This window comes from Budorcas taxicolor, chromosome 5 (assembly GCF_023091745.1).
Source record: "Budorcas taxicolor isolate Tak-1 chromosome 5, Takin1.1, whole genome shotgun sequence".
NCBI lineage: Eukaryota > Metazoa > Chordata > Mammalia > Artiodactyla > Bovidae > Budorcas > Budorcas taxicolor.
In genome coordinates, this window is record NC_068914.1 from 2,619,845 (window position 1) to 2,638,800 (window position 18,956).

At 48.5% G+C, this 18,956-nt stretch overlaps 1 protein-coding gene across 1 annotated transcript in view; it reads left to right on the plus strand.

The window, feature by feature from the left end:
- The first annotated feature begins 263 nt into the window (after nucleotides 1–263).
- Nucleotides 264–18,956, plus strand: part of TMEM273 (transmembrane protein 273) — a 30,010-nt gene continuing 11,317 nt past the window's right edge. The window contains exon 1 of the mRNA XM_052641121.1: nucleotides 264–327. Within this exon, the coding sequence (XP_052497081.1) occupies nucleotides 282–327 (46 nt within the window). The 5' untranslated portion in view covers nucleotides 264–281. The remainder of the gene's footprint in view (nucleotides 328–18,956) is intronic.

Sequence of the window (18,956 nt, forward strand, 5' to 3'; positions counted from 1 at the left end):
CACACTTGTGTGGGGAACATCATAGGCGATAATACTGGGTAAGGATCAGTACTGTTCCCCTGGTGCCCCCTTCTTACCCTAGATGCCCTCATTGTGGACCAGCTACCTTTGGCTGCCTGCACTTGCTGGGATGACGAGGCTGAAGGGGACTGAGCAGTGCTGGGCTGTGGCGGCAGCTTCCTTCCCCATCTGTCACGTGGGACTGGGCTCCCGTTCCCCGGAGCTTTGGTCACATAGTCCCCCTTCTCTGCCCTGTAAGAAGCCCTGAGCAGAACGCCAGCATGTGCTCTGCGGCCAGAACGCTGACAGTCCTCCTCCTTCTCCTTGGTAAGTGGTGTGTGGAAAGGGGGCTCACGTCCCCCTTTCTTGGCTGGGGCGGGGGTGCTTCAGTAAGTCAGAAACTGGGGCTTGCTAGCCCACTGGGGCTCAGTCCCTCAAGAACACATGTGTCCCTTTGGACAGACGGCTTTTCTCACTTTGATGGGACAGTGAGAAAACCTTTTGGTCTGTTTCAGTCCAGCTGCAGCTGACAAATGCTTCTGGGAGTGCAGAGGACAAGAAGTTTCCTGTGGCAGAAAAAGCTTTGGGGTTGCTGCTGCTGCTGACTCTGTGTGACCCCATAGGCGGCAGTCCTCCAGGCTCCCCCATCCCTGGGATTCTCCAGGCAAGAACACTGGAGAGGGTTGCCATTTCCTTCTCCAATGCAGGAAAGTGAAAAGTGAAAGTGAAGTCGCTCAGTTGTGTCCGACCCTCAGCGACCCCATGGACTGCAGCCCACCAGGCTCCTCAGTCCCTGGGATTTTCCAGGGAAGAGTCCTCGAGTGGGGTTGGGACCTAGACAAATCTAGCTTTAAACTGTGGCTCCATTGCTGACAAAACAGAGCTCCTTAGAGTCTCAGTTTCTGAGCCAATAAAAGGGAGAATAATAATGTTTACCTTCTAGGATTGTGTGAAAATTAAGTTAAATTTAATCAAGTCAAATGAAAATAATTATGTAAAATGAGAAAATATAGATATGTAGATGCTTTTCTATTGTTAATGGTGAATCAGTCTTATTATGCAATAAAGCAATGCTCTTATTTACTCAGAGGTATTTGTTTTCTAAAGTCATTTTTAATCCTGTGATCAAAAGAGGAAGAGGGAGAGAGGCAGAGACTAATAGAAAAAGAGGGAGATGATATAGAGGGAGAAAAATCGGGCCAGAGAAACAGACAGGAAAAACCCAAAAGAGACAGTGATCAAGCCAGGGTGATGGTTAGAAAAATGCGTAGATAACAGAAAAGGAAAGAGTCTTGAGACTTTTTGCAAAATCCTCTTTAACGTCAACTCTTCTTTCTTAAAAAGGCAATGGGTGTCTGTCATCTACACAAAGAAGCTCTTTGCCAAAACTTGCACTGAGTCAAGCCTCAGAGGCGAGCAGTCTGTCTCGATTTAATGTTCTGTCTCTCGAATAACAGCCTGTATCCTGGACGCGGGCAAAATTATTCTCATGGGCAGGACTTTGTCTAAAGCCTGCACTAAGCCCAGGAGAGAATAAAGTCCTTGACCTCCGGGAGTTAGCAGGTCAGACAGCAGCCTCGGCCTCTGCCGGTTTACACGTGGAAATGGCATGTGAAACAAGTGTCGGTGGCAATGAAAGGATGGTGAAACCCAGGCAGCCAGAACTGAGGATGCACGGGGCAGACCCTGGGAGGTGTGCCTGGGATGACTGACAGAAGGCAGTCCAAGTGTTAACCCTCGTTTCTGCTTTTAACTTATGTAGATATACAAGCCTGGGAGGAAAAAGTTAAATTTAAGGAGCCTCGTGAAAAAAAGGTGCAAATTATACGAACAGGCAATTCACTGAAGAATGACAAATAGAATAAACCTTTAAAATGCTCACGCTCACAAGTAACAGAAGAAATAATAACGTCAAACATTTTGGAGTGGATCTGATAAGCTGCATAGTCATATATATTCTGCTCAATACTTTACATTAGCTCATTCTGTCCCCGTGACAACTCTGAAATTAGTCCCCCTATTATCTGAGTTTTCTGGATGAGGTTTGCGTTGTGATACTTGGCCAAAGCATCACAACTACTTAGGGCTTTCAAACACTGCTTGTAGAGATAGCAGTGATTAGCCTTGTGCATCCAGCTCTAAACACACTGCATGTGAATCCTTGCCCTGCTCTTTACCAGCCCAGAGAGCATGGGTAGGATATTCATCCTCACTGTGCTCAGATTTCTCATCTGTAACTTGGGGATGAAGATGGTACCGACCCCACAGGTTGAGAGAATTCAGTCTGTTATCATATTTAAAGCATGTAGCCAGTATCTAAGGTGAGGGGACCATTCGTTATTGAGTACCAGATTCTGTAATCACAATTTGGTAATTTGTAGCAAAATGTAAGCTGTTCGCAGCCTTCTACTCCAAAATTCCACTTCCAGGAGCTCATCCTAATAACCTAACAGGGTAAAAGCTCCCTAAAATATTTAGCAGGATGCTATTCAGCACTGCTGATCACAGCGAAAACCAGAAACTAATGATTATCTGTCGGAATCCGGCTAAATCAATTTTGCTGTAAAATTTCCGACGAATCCAGTACGTGTCAATGAAAGACTTAACTTTCTCAGAACTGATCTGGGTAGAAGAGGAGAGACAAGGTCATAGTTGCAGAGTTCTAGTTATGTCGTCGTATTTTGCACGTTTTCTTACCTTTCCAAAAATTGACGGGGAGGAAATATAGCAAGCGGTTAAAAGTATCCTTCAACTCTTTTTAGGAAATAGGATTATAGGTCATCTTTTAGTTTCTGTGTTGGAAAATTTCATAATGTTTATATATATTCTTCATTCCAATAAATATATTTATATGAAGAGAAAAATAACTACCGACCTATTGACAATTAAAAGACAAACTGCACTTTCCCTTTATGGACTGGTGACAGTGAGCTAAGGATTAGCTAGTGTGACCCATGGACAGATGGCTTGTGAAGGCAGGTGACCGGGCTGGTCATCCCAGGGTATATGTGAGAACTGCACACGAGAAGGCTTTTAGGGACGCAGAGAGGCAGGGTGGCATCTCCACCTTGTCACCTCGTGACATCCAGGCTTGCCTGGGGCCAGGGAAGAGAGATCAGGTCCACCATTTCCCACCCATGGAGTAGTTGGAGAGCTTTTGAAGAACCAGTCCTCAAATATTTTGAAACTATTTCTAAAACTTAGATCAAGGTAACAAACATTCATGGACACAACACCCTAAATTAACACATTTCCAAAAAAAGTTATTTTAAGATATCTGTGTTTGAAAGGAGATGGATGAATGAACACATCCATCAAAGAAGCGGGCATCAGAGATGAAGCCGAGCCCTTTGTCTCCCTTCCTCTGTCTTGTTTACCCTCCTCTCTCTCCAGAGGAAGCGGCGCGCCTGCTTTGACTGTGCTTCCTTCCTGTGTTGTATTCTGGGTGTTAAATGTTGACCTGAATGCCCCACAGCGTGGGTAACATCTGTGTCATCTACCCATGCTGAGCCTGGGAATCAGGTGTCTTCACCTTAATTCTCTGTATGAGTCTCTTGAAATACCGCACAGTAATTTCGTTGTCCGTTCCAGGACGGACCCAACTCGGGTTGTTGCGTTGCTAACGCTTCTCATGACAACTGTCGCTGCAGTGAGCCTTCTGGGGCCTGTCTCCTAGGGCCTATGAGCAGTGTGCCCCTGAGGAGGCGTGCCTGGAAGGACTTCCTGCCATTTGTATGCGTGATTCTCCTCTTACCGGAGTTGCTCTCCATCAGGGAGGTCGGGATTATCTATCCTGCTACTGATTCGATAAAACTCGATATTGTCACATTTCCAAATTTTTTTTGCCAGAGTTGTGAAATATTACCTGCAAGGGTTTAGGTTATATGTTTCTGATTGCTAGTGTGAAGAACCATTTTCCATGCACTTATCAGACAGGTTTCTTTTTCTCTAAACTTGTTGCTAGCTTTACTCGGTTGCTGGTTTTTTATGTAATTTTTTCTGGACATTAAGGTTTTGTTTATGCCATGCATTGCAAATATTTTCTCTTGCTATTGCTTTTCTCGTATTACTGCCTTTCTTTTATATTTGCGGCATTCTCTGCAGAAGTCTCTAGATGTGATACAGTCAAATCTACGTCTTTCCCTTTTCGTATGTTTTGTTTTTCTGTCTCGCCTAAGAAAGCTTTTTTTTAACCTTTAAAGTGGTTGAATTTTTCATGATTAGGTCTCGAATTTATTTGGAATTTCTTTTTGTATAAGGGCTAATTTTAGTTTTTTTCTTTATGGAATATTAATTGTCCTATCACTTATTTAATCATCTTTCCTTTTTCTCCTACTTTTCTTTTTTTAAACAATTTATTTGTTTATTTTTATTTTTTTTATTTCTCCTACTTTTCAATACTTCTATCCTCATCTAATACGTGTCTGAACTGTTCATGAGCAGCAACATTACGCCCACTTCGCAGACGAGGAAACTGAGAAATAGAGCACGATTGCATGATGGCTAATTTACCAGAGGGCAAGGTAAGCGAGAATGCTGGGATTCAAATGGAAGTGTTTTGACTCCCAAAGACTATATTTTTGGCCCATCAGTCAAAATGGATCATCAGGCAAAAACTGACGAGATTTTTCAAACTATCCTTTCAATTTTTTATTTAAAAATAATATCAAACCTAAGAAAAGTTGCAGGAATAAGAACAGTACAAAGAACAGTTGTACGATTTGCTGATTTCTTTAACAAATCACCTCGCTCACTTTATCACATGCACTCTCTCTCTCTGTAAATAGGGAGAACGCATGATGAAACAAACGTGGTAATGTGTGTATTTGCATTTATAGTCTCTAGCGATCTTTATGTAGATAATAGCTATGTTTTTATGAAACAGAAAATACCTATTGTATATAGCAGATATATTTATACATATACATACATACAGAGAGAGATGCATACACAGGCAGATTTTTTTTTCCTGAGCCACTTGAGATTAATTTATATACATCACTTTCAAAAAAACCCTAAATACATTAATGGGTATTTTTTAAAACTGAAGATATGGTTCAGTGGTAAAGAATCCTCCTGCCGATGCAGGAGATGAAGGAGATGAGGGTTCAATCTGTGGGTCGGGAAGATCCCCTGGAGTATGAAATGGCAACTCACTCTTATATACTGGCCTGAAAAATTCCATAGACCGAGGAGTCTCGTGGGTTATAATAGTCCATGGGGTCGCAGAGAGTCAGAAATACACCACTGAGCGACTGAGTATGCACAATCTCTCACAAAACTACAGTCACAGGACAGTTATCAACTACCGGAAAGTTAGCATTGACTACAGTTTTCATGTAATCTATCATAGTCCAGTATTTCAGGGACCTCACGGTGATCTTTGCAGCTTTTACCGTGTCTCAGGCAAGAAGCCGGTGGCGAGGACCTGGTGTTGTGTTTGGTTGCCGTGTCTCTTTAACCTTCTTTAATCTGGAACATCTCCACAAATTTTGTTCATTGTTTATGATACTGATGTTTGAGGGTTTCTGTCCCTCTTTTTTCATAGAACATTCCTCAACTGGGAGTTTGTCTGACATCCTAATGATCAGATTCCAGGGGTCCATTCCCCATCAGAAAATCCATAGCTGATCTTGCGTCCTTAGGGTCTCACAATGGGAAGTGTAGCCTCTCTCTCTTCTGAGAGAGGCTGATGTACTTTTGACATAATGATAAAAGACTTACAACCGGGTTTTGGATAATAGCTGTCACAATTCTAAATAATTTGCCACTTAACTACCAACCAATCAATATTTTAAAATTTTGTTAAAATATTGCCCTAAGAAGAGCTCAATATCCAGTGAAATTTCTAGGCATTTTATTAGAGGTTTGCACCTTCCTTTTTAGAAAGCTGCTGTACAAAATATTCCTGTAGACTCCAATTCCCACCCAAATGTCAGCCATCTGTCTTCGTTTTAATTCTGTTGGAAAGTACCTGCTAAAATCTATGTATTATTATAATCATGATAATAAAAGAAATACAATATCACTTTAATTACATTCCAGAGCCTAAAACATTCTTCACTGGAGGAGGCAGAGTTATTGAAGAGAGCAGAAGCTTTTCTCCCCCCTTAATTTATAATGAAAAGATGGCAAAGGCCGGGGTAAAGGGAATTAAATTCGTTTTTATCTCACAAGTCAAAGTCATCACTTTATGCCTTGGCTCTCACTCCCTGAGATCTTTGTAAAAATCTTTCCTGACAGCTTTTCCCCTGTTCCAGATTCTTGCCAAGACAATGGTTCGGAATCACGTGGTGTGTGCATTCCAGTGAGAAAGAATTCCTGCTGTATTAGTTCTCTTTGACTCTGTAACAAATGATCGTAAATATACCAGAAGAAACCACGTACCAGAGTCTTTCTCAAAGTCAGCAGAGGGTGGAGGAAGGGGCTGGGACCCCGGGAAGGCAAGGAGAAATTTCCTGACACCGTAAGAATTCTCTTCATGATGTTTATCAATTTTCTAATGTGACTGCTTTTTTGTTTGTTTAAAAGTTCTTAACATATTTGGGGTGGGAGTTCTTTGACAAATATGTGATCTGCAAGTAGTTTCTCTCAGCCACTAGCTTGTCTCTTCATCCTCGTCACAGGGTCTTTCATAAAACAAAGCCAGTTAGTTGTAACTGCCTAATTTACTGATTTTTTTCTTTAATGTGTCATGCTTTTGATAGCTGAGTTTTCACCAACCCTAAATCTCAAAAATTTTATCTTACATTTTCTTTTAAAAGTTATATGGTTTTATATTTTATGTTTGCATCTATGATCCATTTTGAATTCATTTGGGAATTTAAGGCAAGGCAACTTTTTTCTTTTTCTTGCTGTCTTTCTTCTCTACGCTTCTTTCTTTCCCCTCCCACTCCCCCCCTCCCCCTCTTACGGATATCCAGTTGCTCCAGCACCATAGGTTGACACAAAGGTTGTCCCTCTATTGAACGGATTTTGCTTGCTCCTCAGAAACCTGTTGGTCGTACTTGTGTGAAATATCTCTGTGCTATCTTCTCTTTTCCGTTGATGTATGTGTCTGTCGCTCTGCCAGGACCACACAGCACTGATTTCTGTAAGCATACGGGTTCCCAAATGGGAGAGTGATCGTTCCCACTTTACTCTTCCTTTTCAAAAACAAATTAGCAAGTATAGTTCCTTCACCTTTCTGTGTAAATATTTAGAATAATCTTATCTACATCAACCAAAACCTTTCTGGAATTTTGGGAGAAATTACATTAAATCTATAGATCAATTTGAGGAGTCTGGCATCTTTATTATGTTGAGTTTTTCATGAAGTCAGTATGTATTTCTAATTATTTAGGATGCTTTAAACTTTCTGTCAGCATTGTGGAATGTTCAACATATTAGACATTGTATATATGAGCGACTTCACTTTCCCTTCTCACTTTCCTGCATTGGAGAAGGAAATGGCACCCCACTCCAGGGTTCTTGCCTGGAGAATCCCAGGGACGGGGGAGCCTGGTGGGCTGCCGTCTATGGGGTTGCACAGAGTCGGACACGACTGAAGCGACTTAGCAGCAGCAGCAGCAGCATATATTACCAGACTTGCACCTAAGTATTTTTTTGAGTGATTATAAATTGAATGGTATTTAAAGTTCCTCTTTCTATGTGTAGTTGTTAGTATATAAAAGTATAATTGATTTGTATATGTCCATCTTTTATCCTGCCCCCTTGCTGAATTGACTTATTAGTTCTAGGATTTAACTTTCAGGTTTTCCTACATAGACCATAATATCATCTGCAGGGACAGTTTATTTTTTTCTGAAAAGTATGCCTTATATTTCCTTTTCTTGCTTTATTAGGTTGGCAGGAACTTCTAGTAGTATGTAACAGGCATACTCTCTATCTTAATTGAAAAATATCTCATTTTTCACCATTAAGTATTCAATATAATATTAGCTGTAGGGATTGGGGTAGATATTCTTTATCAAGTTGAGGGAATTTCCCTCTATTCCTAGTTCCTGAGAGTTTTTATCATGAATGGATGTAGAATTTTGTCAAATGCTTTTCCTGCATCGCTTTATATAGTCAGGCAATTTTTCCTTCACTAGCTTGTAGTTATGGTGGATTATATTGATGGATTCTTGAATATCAAACCAGTCTTGCGTCCCTAAATAGACTCCATATATTGATGATGTATAATTCTTTTATCTTGCTGAATTCTATTTGATAATATTTTGAATCTATATTCATGAGGGATACTGGTTTGAAGTTTTCTTTTTTATTTTTAAATTTAATTTTGTCTAGTTTTAATGTCATAGTAATGGCTTCATAAAATCAATTAGGAAGTGTTTCCTTTCCATTTTCTGGACGGAACTGTGCAGAACTGGTGTGAATATTTTCTTCAAACGTTTGCTGGAATTCTCTCAGGAAACTGGTCTTGCATATTTCTGAGAACTTGTAGATTATGAATTTAATTTCCTTAATAGCTACAAGGCTATTCATCCTATTCCATTTGGTTGAGTTGTGATATTTGTGCTTTTTGAGGATTCGGTTCATTTTATCCAAGACATCAGGATTTTATGTGTAGAGTTTTTCATGGTGTTCTCTTATTACCCTTCTGAGGTCTGAAAGATCTATATGATTTCCTGTTTCATTTCTGCTCTTGGTAATTGGTGTATTCTCTCTCTTTTCCTTTGTCAGTCTTGCTAGAGGGTTGTCAGTTTGATCGATCTTTTCAAAGAACCAGGGTTTTGTTCCGGTGATTTTCTCTACTCTTTTTGTTTGCAGTCTCTCAGACACACGTCCCTGACCCTCGAGACTCCTCAGGGGAAGTGCCCTGTGAGGTGAAGGCACGAGGAGAGACCTCAGCAGAGTGTCTGTCTATAGGATAGTCCCCTGTGCCTTGCACCCTGGGTGGGAGCCGCAGCCGAGAGGCTCAGAGCTGTTGCTGACCTGGCTAACAACACACTGATCCGCAGGCTTCTTCACTTGCTCTCAAATTAAACCATGCATGCCTCCTCTGCAAAGTCACGTCAGCATCTCTGTCACACCCAGACCCTCACTTATCCACCAGAATTGCTTCAACTGCTCCTTTTATTAAATATGATTCCATTCGATAAGCGGCTAATGGTTCTCAGTAAGATGAACTGGGCTTGCGCTCTCCCTGTTGTCTGAATGAAACAGATGGGCAGCTGGGGGAGTTTTTGCCTGGAACCTGACTGCACCCACCTCAGAGACCTGTGCAGATCCATGGGCCATGTCATTAAGGAGTTGTTGTCCGGGGTTTGAGGTGAAGGACCTAGAACGGGACCCATGGGCTATACCAAGGGGCTGGAACACATGGACATCAGGGCTGTCCGTTATATTAACCAAACAGTGATTTTCACCAGACTCTGCCAGGACACAAAAAGTACATGATTTCAGGCCCCAACCTGAAGGAGTTGACAGTCCATGGAGAGGGCAGTTGCAGTGTGTTTGTTAAGTGCTGAGATGAACGAACAGGAAGGGAACAGAGAGGAGAACTTGAGCCAAACTAGAGTATCCAGGAGGGCTTCCTGGAAAAGGAGTTTTCCTGAGAACAATTTGATTATATCTCTGCCTGAATTCCAAGGAGTGTCTTTTAATTTCATGGCTGCAGTCACCATCTGCAGTGATTTTGGAGCCCAAAAAATAAAGTCTGACACTGTTTCCACTATTTCCCCATCTACTTCCCATGAAGTGATGGGACCAAATGGAAGGAAAGTTATGACCAACCTAGAGAGCATGTTGAAAAGCAGAGACATTACTTTGCCAACAAAGGTCCGTCTAGTCAAGACTATGGTTTTTCCTGTGGTCGTGTATGGATGTGAGAGTTGGACTGTGAAGAAAGCTGAGTGCCAAAGAATTGATACGTTTGAACTGTGGTGCTGGAGAAGACTCTTGAGAGTCCCTTGGACTGCAAGGAGATCCAACCAGTCCATTCTGAAGGAGATCAGCCCTGGGAGTTCTTTGGAAGGAATGATGCTAAAGCTGAAGCTCCAGTACTTTGTCCACCTCATGCGAAGAGTTGACTCATTGGAAAAGACTCTGATGCTGGGAGGGGCTGTGGGCAGGAGGAGAAGGGGACGACAGAGGATGAGATGGCTCGATGGCATCACTGACTCGATGGATGTGAATCTGAGTGAACTCCGGGAGTTGGTGATGGACAGGGAGGCCTGGTGTGCTGCGATTTATGGGGTTGCAAAGAGTTGGACACAACTGAGCGGCTGAACTGAACCGCCTGCCTAAAATCCTTCGGCAGCTTCCTGCTGTTGCCAGGACTGACAAGCATCTGTGTGGTCACTGGGCCTCCCTAACCCATTATGCAGCCCATCCTGGGGCTCCTGCTCCCCAGCCCCAGGAACAGCCATCAGGTTCCAGTCCAGTCCCCTGCCCGGTCTTGTATTGCCTCTGTTGTGTGAGGTGTGTGCCAACCACCCCCACCGCCCCCACCACCCCAGCCCCAGGACCCCAGAGATGCTCTCTCCCAGTGCTGTTTCCATGCCTGTTTGGGACCTTGCTCCCTGCCACACTGTCACCTTGGTCAGGTCAGGGATCCAATCTTGCCAGCCACCGTTCAGCTCATGCCCAGCAGCCGCACTTGTTTGAGCTGGTTAGTGCATGAAGTAGAAGCTTGGCTTCCAGGAGCCAGTCTGCAGGAACCATGAGCAGGGATGGATCTGGTTGGCCTGAGAGGACTGCGGGAAGGCAGTGTGGGTTGGGGAGGAGTGTGCGCTGCAGCCGGGGATGATGGAGGGGTTAGCTGGGGGAGGAGTGTGAGCCTCGGGAGGAAACAGGTCTTACCCTGAGGGTGTTTTAGCAGCCCTGAGAGAAGAGCCACCCCGCCACCTCCCCAGCAGTGTAGCAGGTGAGTTAGTAGTAAGACCACCTAGGAGAGAAGACAGGCTGGATGTGTCTCGGGCCTCACCAGCAGGGTCTATGCTGGCTTCTGAGGCCTCATTATACACTCACACCAGCTTTCCCACTGCGTGAGGCCTGCGGTCAGGGTGTGGCCAAGGTGCCTTCTCTGTCACAGCTTGTACTGCAGAAGACGACTTAGGACCAACGGGCTTGAGGCTGTGTGGAGATAGCCCTGGGCAGCTAAGCTGACCCAGAGAAGGTTCTGGAGATGCTCAGAGAGGGCCCCTGAGGCGACCCTCGGGTACGAAGAACAGGGCCCCACCTTACAGAGCTGCAGATGAGCCCTCGAAGCTGAGCCACACACGACATGCTAAGAACCTGTGCTCAGCCTGGAGCCCCAGTCCTCACTGTGCGCGGCCGGAGACCCTGAGGAGCCGGGCTGGCTCGGGTCCAGATCCTGGGGCACTCTCCTTCAGCTGCGTGACACGACACGGCACTCACCTCCTGGGACTTCCCTGTGAAAGGAGGACCGTGATCCCCGAGAGAGACTCCTGCCCCTACCTGGCTTTAGAGCTCCCCACCCCCACCCCCCAAATCACACACACATACAAATGCAAGATTTTTTCTTTTTTTTGGTTATGTTAGAAAATCCTTGAAAGTTCCAGAACTGGATCAGCACAGAGACGTAAGGGAGGGACCTGTGTGTGTGTGCTGGGCAGTGGAGCGTGAGGGAACGGGGACCATGGCTTGGTGGGGACCTGTGAACTACAGACTGAGGGTGGGCTGCTGCTTTTATTTCAATGGTTGAGGGCATTCCTATGCAGACCCAGCTCCCAGGTAGCTCCACTTCCTCCCTCTACTTGGTGGTCCAGTGTGGGATGATGTCTTAATGTTGCCCAAGAGTCCAATGGCAAAAGCAGGGTGTTGGTTGGTGTGAGGCCCTTGGGGGCGTCAGACTGAGCCAGGCTCCATCCTGAATCCTGGGGATCTGGTCTTTCCAGGAGGTCCAGGTCAAGCCTGACATCACCCTGCTCTGTTCAGAAGACCTTGGCAGCCCTTGGGGCCATAGGCAGGGCTGAGCTTCCCTTTCCAGAAGGTGACCCCTGGAGAGTGGACCACAGGGCCATGCTGGAGGAAGTGGGTTGAGCCCTGTGTGTGGCTTGATCTCTAATCTTTAAATATTTAGATCTGTGGTGTGCCCTGGTTTCTGCAAATGTTAAAAGCAGCCTTTAAAAAGATAACTATGGTGGAAGTGCCTGACACAGACCTTGGCACACAGTGCTGCCCAGTGATGGCGACAGACGGCTCGGAGTTGCCAAGCTCCCTGGACGTTCATTGGCTGGGTGTGGCTGTTTCCTCTGCAGCTTCGTGACCCCTTCCCTGAGGGCTAGGCCAGCTGTCATCCCACAGCTCCGCCCCCTGGGCACATGCCCCCTTCCACCAAGTCCCCGAGGACTCCAGAGAGAAGCTTCCCAGAGGCTGAAGAGCACACTATGAATATTGCATGAATGATAATAACCTCACCACTTAGCGGTTATGCAACGCTTTCCTCTTCCACAATACTTTACCATCATTAATTAGTTATTCTGCTCTGCTTCCAGCCTCCTCTGCTCTCTGCAAAGGCAGGCCCTGAGATCGCTCCTGAAGACAGGCTTTCTCTGGTCTGAAGCTCCTGTGTTGAGGGGGTGGGCCGTCCCCCACCTGGGACCCCCCAGTCTCTCAGAGGCAACAGCAAGGACCTGAGACCTTGACGGGGAGGGCCTGCTCCTTTCTGCTCCGAGTGCCCCTCCAGAGCCCCTCCTGGTATGCTCTGTCCCCGCCCGTCCTGCAGCCCGCTGGCAAGCTGAGGCCGTGCCAGGCAGTGGCCAAGTGCCCGTGGAGGATGGTTCCTGCCCACACGTCAGTCTACACCACCCTCCTGTGAGGGGATCCTTGCAGTCACAGTCCTTGTGTGGCCAGGCAGGCTTCCTGTGGTCAGCCCCACGGCACAGGGGCCCCTGAGCTGGGAGCCACGAGGGCCACAAAGCAGAGGCAGAAAGGGGACACAGATGCTCTGGTTCCAAGCGTCACACCTTCCCATCCACCATGGGGACATAGGCAGGTTTCATGTCCCCCCGCCGCACCAGAGACATTCAAAGATGGAGTGAACCCATCCACTGGTGAGTGCAGAATTGATTGGGTGTTCCAACTGGGGGGTCTTCTGACCCAGGCTTTCCTGGATATCACTGCCCACCCCACCAGGACAGCCTCAAGCTCCTCCCAGCTTCCAAGCACCTCTGACCCCCTTGAGAATTCAGCAGGTCTTCTGACGGGTGTGATAGCATTTATGCATCGCCACTCCTCACTGAGCATGGCTGGAGCTCCCTGTGGCCTCCTACCCCTTTGGGAGCACTCTGAGGGCCTGGAGCACCCTTGGTTCCACCTTGGGCCAGAGCCGGCTCCCTGCCTCCAGCCCCTCCATTAGCCTGGAAAGGTATTGATCAGTTTGGCTTCTGCAGCTGAGTGTTTTAATCCCAGTGTGTGAATCTTTAAGAATTAATTAGCGAAGATCGCTCAGGAAAAAACAAAGTGGTCACAAGTTTTGATACCGTCTGGTCACCTGCCATTAATGTTTTCCTCTTAATTATGAGGCTATTTTTGGAAGCTGGAGGCGTTTCCCCTCGTGTTCTGATGCCTCAGATGGGCTCCTCCATCCTTCTGGTGGCCTTCCGTAGACTCCTGCTTCCAGGTCCTGCCCAGCTGCCTGTCCCATCCGCGTCCTCTGGAAAGCACTCAGAGCCTCAGTTACCCATGCCCCCGCACTGCTCTGACCCACTGAGCCACTTTCTTTGTTCCCAAGGCCTCGTCCTACTTTTCCTTTTGTTTTTAAATAGTGCTCACTTCTGGGGACCTCCACGGATGCCCCAGGCTGGGTTAGAGCCCCCTAAGTCCTCCTGGATGCTAACGGCTGCATGTTCCTCTGTGTTAGGAAGAACGCCCTGCACGGAATTCCTTACTCACTGCCCATCTTCCAGGAGTCTCCAGGGCCCACTGCAGTCCAGGGCCTGGGAGGCCCTGAGCTGGGTTTGGGAGCGAAAGGTCTGTCTGGTTCAGCGTGCTCTTGCCCTGAATGGGGATCCCTGGAAACCAAGGCGGCGTCCCCAGTCCCCATGGCCCATGGTGGAGCCATCTTTGCTTTGTTCTCCTAGGTCCTCTGCATTCCTTCTGCTTTCTGTCTCTCAAACCTGTGCAGCTTTGCAGGTTTGTGTTCCGCCCAAAGTCTAGGTGCTTTCATAGGAAGAAAGGAATGCACAGCTCTGGGATAGGAATGACAATGTCCTGTTTACTCGAAGTTTGGCAGCTGCGGCCTCTTTACGGAGATGGGAAAAGGGTATCGAAGAAGAGCAATGTCAAGGTGGTTTCTAGGTTTGTGAGCCGGGAACCTGAGGTCCTGTAAGTCACAGAATGTCAGAGGAAGGCCGTAGACCCCAGCGCAATGCTAGCAGCCACTGGGAGCAGGGGCCACTGCATAACCCTACCAACTCACAGCCCTCTGGCATCCTGCTCAGGAGAGGACTAGAGCCTCCATCCTGTTAGAGTTTCACATGTCTAATTTCTAGCAACTAACAGCCCCGGGGAGGGGCAAAAGGGCCAGGGCCACTGACCTGGATTTTTCTGAGAAGACCCATCATCTGTGAGCTCTGAGGAGGGACGGGATTGCCAGCGCCCAAAGCCCCCAAACCAGCCCAGTTAGAGAAGTGTGCCCTGAATCCGGCTGGGACCCCAGGGTCAGCTTCCATTGCAGGAAGGATTTGGGACAAATGGATGGAAGAAAGCTGTCTGAGTGAGTCCATTCTGTGTGTCGGGGCCCACGTTCAGGTGAGAAGAGGGAGGTCCAGGCTCTTTCCATGACGTGAAGCATAATGAGGGCAGCCCCGCTCACTCTGCACTTCCACTCCCCTTTCTAATCCTTCCTCCTAGTGGGATCTGGCTGTGTGGTGCTTGCACCAGGGCCTCAGGTGTATCCACAGCAATAGCAGCGGTCCACGGGTGTTCCTGGTCTCAGAGTCATAGGAGATGCTGTTACCCAGATCTATTTCTCTGTGGCTGAACTTTACTTCCTCCTGAGCCCTTATTATATCACTCAGTGCTATAAACTTGATCTTATCACACAAGCCACTTCTGGTTTAACAGTAATTTCGGGGAATCTTTCCTGTCAGTTCAAGATTCTCCCCTTTCACCTTCCTCTTGCACCTCCCTGGAGGAGAAACTAAGCTCCGAGGAGTCTCACATATCATCCTGGGCCCGGGGAGGAACTGGGGCTGGGAAGTGTGTCCTTCATGCCCTAGAACATTCTGCAGGACAGTGTAGACAGAGCAGGGGCAGATATGTGATGAGGTTGCAGGGGGATCCTGCGCCAGCAGAGAGCAGGGGACTTCCAGAGGAGGTGCCTTTGTGCTATGTCTTGGAGGATAAGCAAGAGCTTTCCATGGAGACAAGAAAGGTTTTGCATCAAATGGCAGCTTGTGCAAAGGTCCAGAGGCACATAGGTTTGCTTAGCTGGTGGATCATAGTTGGGTTTATCTAAGGCTGTCCTGTGAGCTCCTGGTTCACAGCCAGCACACTCTGCTGTGTGAAGGACCTGCCACCTAAGTCATCAGGATGCTTGCAGGTGACACTTAGCTCAGGTTAGACTATAAGATAAAAGAGGTGTTTCTTTACTGAGGTGGCTGAGAAGTCAAGAAGAGGTGCTTTAGGCACAGCTGGATTCAGGGGCTCAAAACTTGTCTTAGATTTGGTCTTAGCCTGACCTTCCTGGTGGCTCAGGCAGTAAGAGTCCACCTGCAATGCAGGAGACCAGAGTTCAATCGCTGGGTTGGGAAGATCCCCTGGAAAAGGAAATGGCAACCCATTGTGCCTGGGAAATCCCATGGACAGAAGAAGCTGGTGGGCTGTATAGTCCATGGTGTCACAAGAGTCGGACACGACTTAACGACTAAACCTAACCCTGCTGCTGCTGCTGCTAAGTCGCTTCAGTCGTGTCCGACTCTGTGCGACTCCATAGAGGGCAGCCCACCAGGCTCCTCCGTCCCTGGGATTCTCCAGGCAAGAACACAGGAGTGGGTTGCCGTTTCCTTCTCCAATGCATGAAAGTGAGAAGTGAAAGTGAAGTCGCTCAGTCGTGTCTGACTCTTAGCAACCCCATGGACTGCAGCCCACCAGGCTCCTCTGTCCATGGGATTTTTCCAGGCCAGAGTACTGGAGTGGGGTGCCATCGCCTTCTCCGGACCTAAACCTAGCATGACCCTAGTCAGTGGGGGTTTCAGACTCGGCAGTTTCCCTCTAGCCTGTGGATCTCCCTCAACCCCACAGTTACCAATTTCAGAAGACATTCTTCTTTCTCAGTATTTTCCACAAAGTCCCAGGGTTGAGTCTTACTGGCCTGAGTAGGATCACCCCTTGACCAGTCACTGCTGACTGGAAGATGTCATATCTGACTAATCAGGATGGTTCACACATCCATCCTGGGACCAGCCTCAAGGGAATCTAAGGGAGGTGTTTCCCCAAAAGAAAACCAAGGTGCTGCCTGCAGCCAAAGGGCCAGGAAATGCGGAGGGCCACGTGGCAAGTGCTCACCCCACACACCCCTGTTCAGACTTCCTCCGGCTCCCGGGGACGCAGATTCGCAGGAAGATGCCGAGCACCTCCCGCAGCACTCTGACCTTTTCTTGTGCCAGTCTTGTCTCTCCATCACTGTGTGAGCTCCTTCATGCGGTGCCGGGGTCTTCTATCCAAGAGCACTTGGATCCCCCCGGTCACCAGGGCCATGCGGAGCACACCGAACGTACTTCATTCCTAGGTGTGTAGTTTGTTAGGAGAGGATAGATTTCTTTTCTAGTTATCTGAGACCCCTTCCTTGATCTGAGAACACTGGAATTTATGTGATCTAAAGTTAGGAGCCGTTCTGTAATATTTAAGTTTCAAGATGAAAATGGCCAGGCATCAGTTGACAAACACTTAGGGCAGCCTCTCCCTATTTTTAGTCCAGATACTTATAGAACGACATCTGAGTGCACGCACGCCCACTGCCCCACAGCTGGAAACACACAGCCTGGTTCTGCCCAAATAAGGGTGGTGAAGAGGGCCAGCTCCCAGGAAGGGTGGACCCAACAGGTGTGGGCGGCTCGGGAGGTCTGGATGGTGGGGATGGGCTCTCAGGGTCAGATTCCAGCTGAGGTGGGGCAGGCCGCCCTGTGCCCTCCACTCACTCCCCGGAGCAGCCTTGCCTCCGTCTTCCTCTGAGGCTAACTTCCCAGTCCTGGAGGAGGGGGACCCAGGGAGCCTCCAGGCCTCAGGACTATTTACTCTTGCAGGAGATTCCTTCCTGTTGGGAAACCACTTGCAGAGTGCAGACTGTGCTCTGTAGTGGGGAACGGCTGCAGAGAGGGGGCGGGGCACGGGCTGTTTTGCAGGGAGGGCTGGGGTGTCAGGTCTCTGTCAGTTGCTTTTCCAAAGGGGGCTTGGGAGGAAGGGCCAGTCTAGACTCAGAGCTGTGATGGTGTCTTAGGACATCTGAGAAAAAGGCTCCATCTTCTGGGCAGGCGTAGCCTCAGGTGAGTGGTCTGGTGAGAGGGCCGGGGCGCAGGGCTGGACCTGAGCGCGCGTGGAGACCGTGCGGGTAGAGCCCCTGGAACCTCAGCAGGCCCGTCTAGAGGCGGCACCCCTACTCTCTGCTCTGCTGCTGCTGCTGTCTAGTCCCTAAGTCATGTCCGACTCTGCACACCCGCAGAAGCTGTGCCCCAGGACCCTGGCTCCTGCACGCTGCGCCTGGCTCAGTGTAGACAGCCCTAGTGTGGTGGTGACTGTCAAGCCAGATTTGGGCAGCACTGTGCCTGCCAATGCAAGAGGCATGAGCGACGTGGGTTCAATCCCTGCTCAGGAAGATCCCCTGGAGGAGGGTGTGGCAACCCGCTCCAGTATTCTTGCCTGGAGAATCCCAAGGACAGAGGAGCCTGGCAGGCTACAGTCCATAGCGTTGCAAGGAGTTGGACACGACTGAAGTGACTTAGCATGTATGCACGCATGTGCCTACTACAGCCACGTGAATTTATCAGTCAGAGGGTCCCCATGTCCCCCCCTGGGACACCAGCCTCGGTTCAGTCAGCCCCTGCTCAAATCCCTTGAACTATCCCCAGGCTTTGAGAGACTGTTTTCTGGGTACTAAGCTGCCAATTCATGTTTGTGTGTGAGAACCCAGAGAATTTCAGTAAATAAAATGTGGTGTGGCTTCCTCTTGTGTCTCTGACAGACCTGAGCAGGAGCAGTCAGGAGGCCTCTGGCTATGCTCGCAGACCAGCAAGCCATCCTCCAGCTACTTTGCAGAGCCAGGGGAAACCATCCTTGGGGGCTTTTGCAAGGGTCTGCAGCGCAGGAGGTGATGATCTTGGCAGGAGGCAGGGGTGGGGTGGCCGATGTGCGGCTCTGACAGGCCCTCGCCAAGGGCTCTTAGCAGGCAAGGCCAAGATGCTGAGCACAGGAGGGTGGCTTGGAGGAGTTCCCTCCCTGAGGAGGGAAAAGGCTGCCGCCAAGTGGCTGTCTGGATGGCTAGCAGGAATCACTGAGATGGGAGATGGCTGATGGAGTGCACAGCGTGGCCCACTCTTGGGGCTTGGTGCCTGCAGCTGTCTGATCTGCAGCCCCAGGGAGGGCACTCTCTCAGTCTCTAACCTTGGACTTCACTCAGTCCCTGAAGCCCAGGGAACCTGTTTGGGGTCAGGGACTAGGAGCAGCCTCCTCTCCTGGGGTGGACCCAGGAGAGAGCATGCAGGGAGGGGTCTAAGGCGCCTGAGCCTGTGGGGGTGAGAATGGGAGCTGAGCTGAGCCAGGGACCCCTGCCCGGGAGGGGCAGGAAGAGTGGGGCATTCAGGAGGATGCATTTGCTGGGCAGCCTGGTGAGGACTGGGGGCCTGGTGCTGCTGGGAAGGCCAGGGCCAGGCTTCTTGGACGCTAGACATTCTCTCTCTTCCCTTCTCCGCCTGCTCGTCCGCAGCCTGAGCTTCTCTGGCAGAGCGCTTGTGTGTGTCCCTCCTTGCGTCTCTCTGATTCTTTCCACG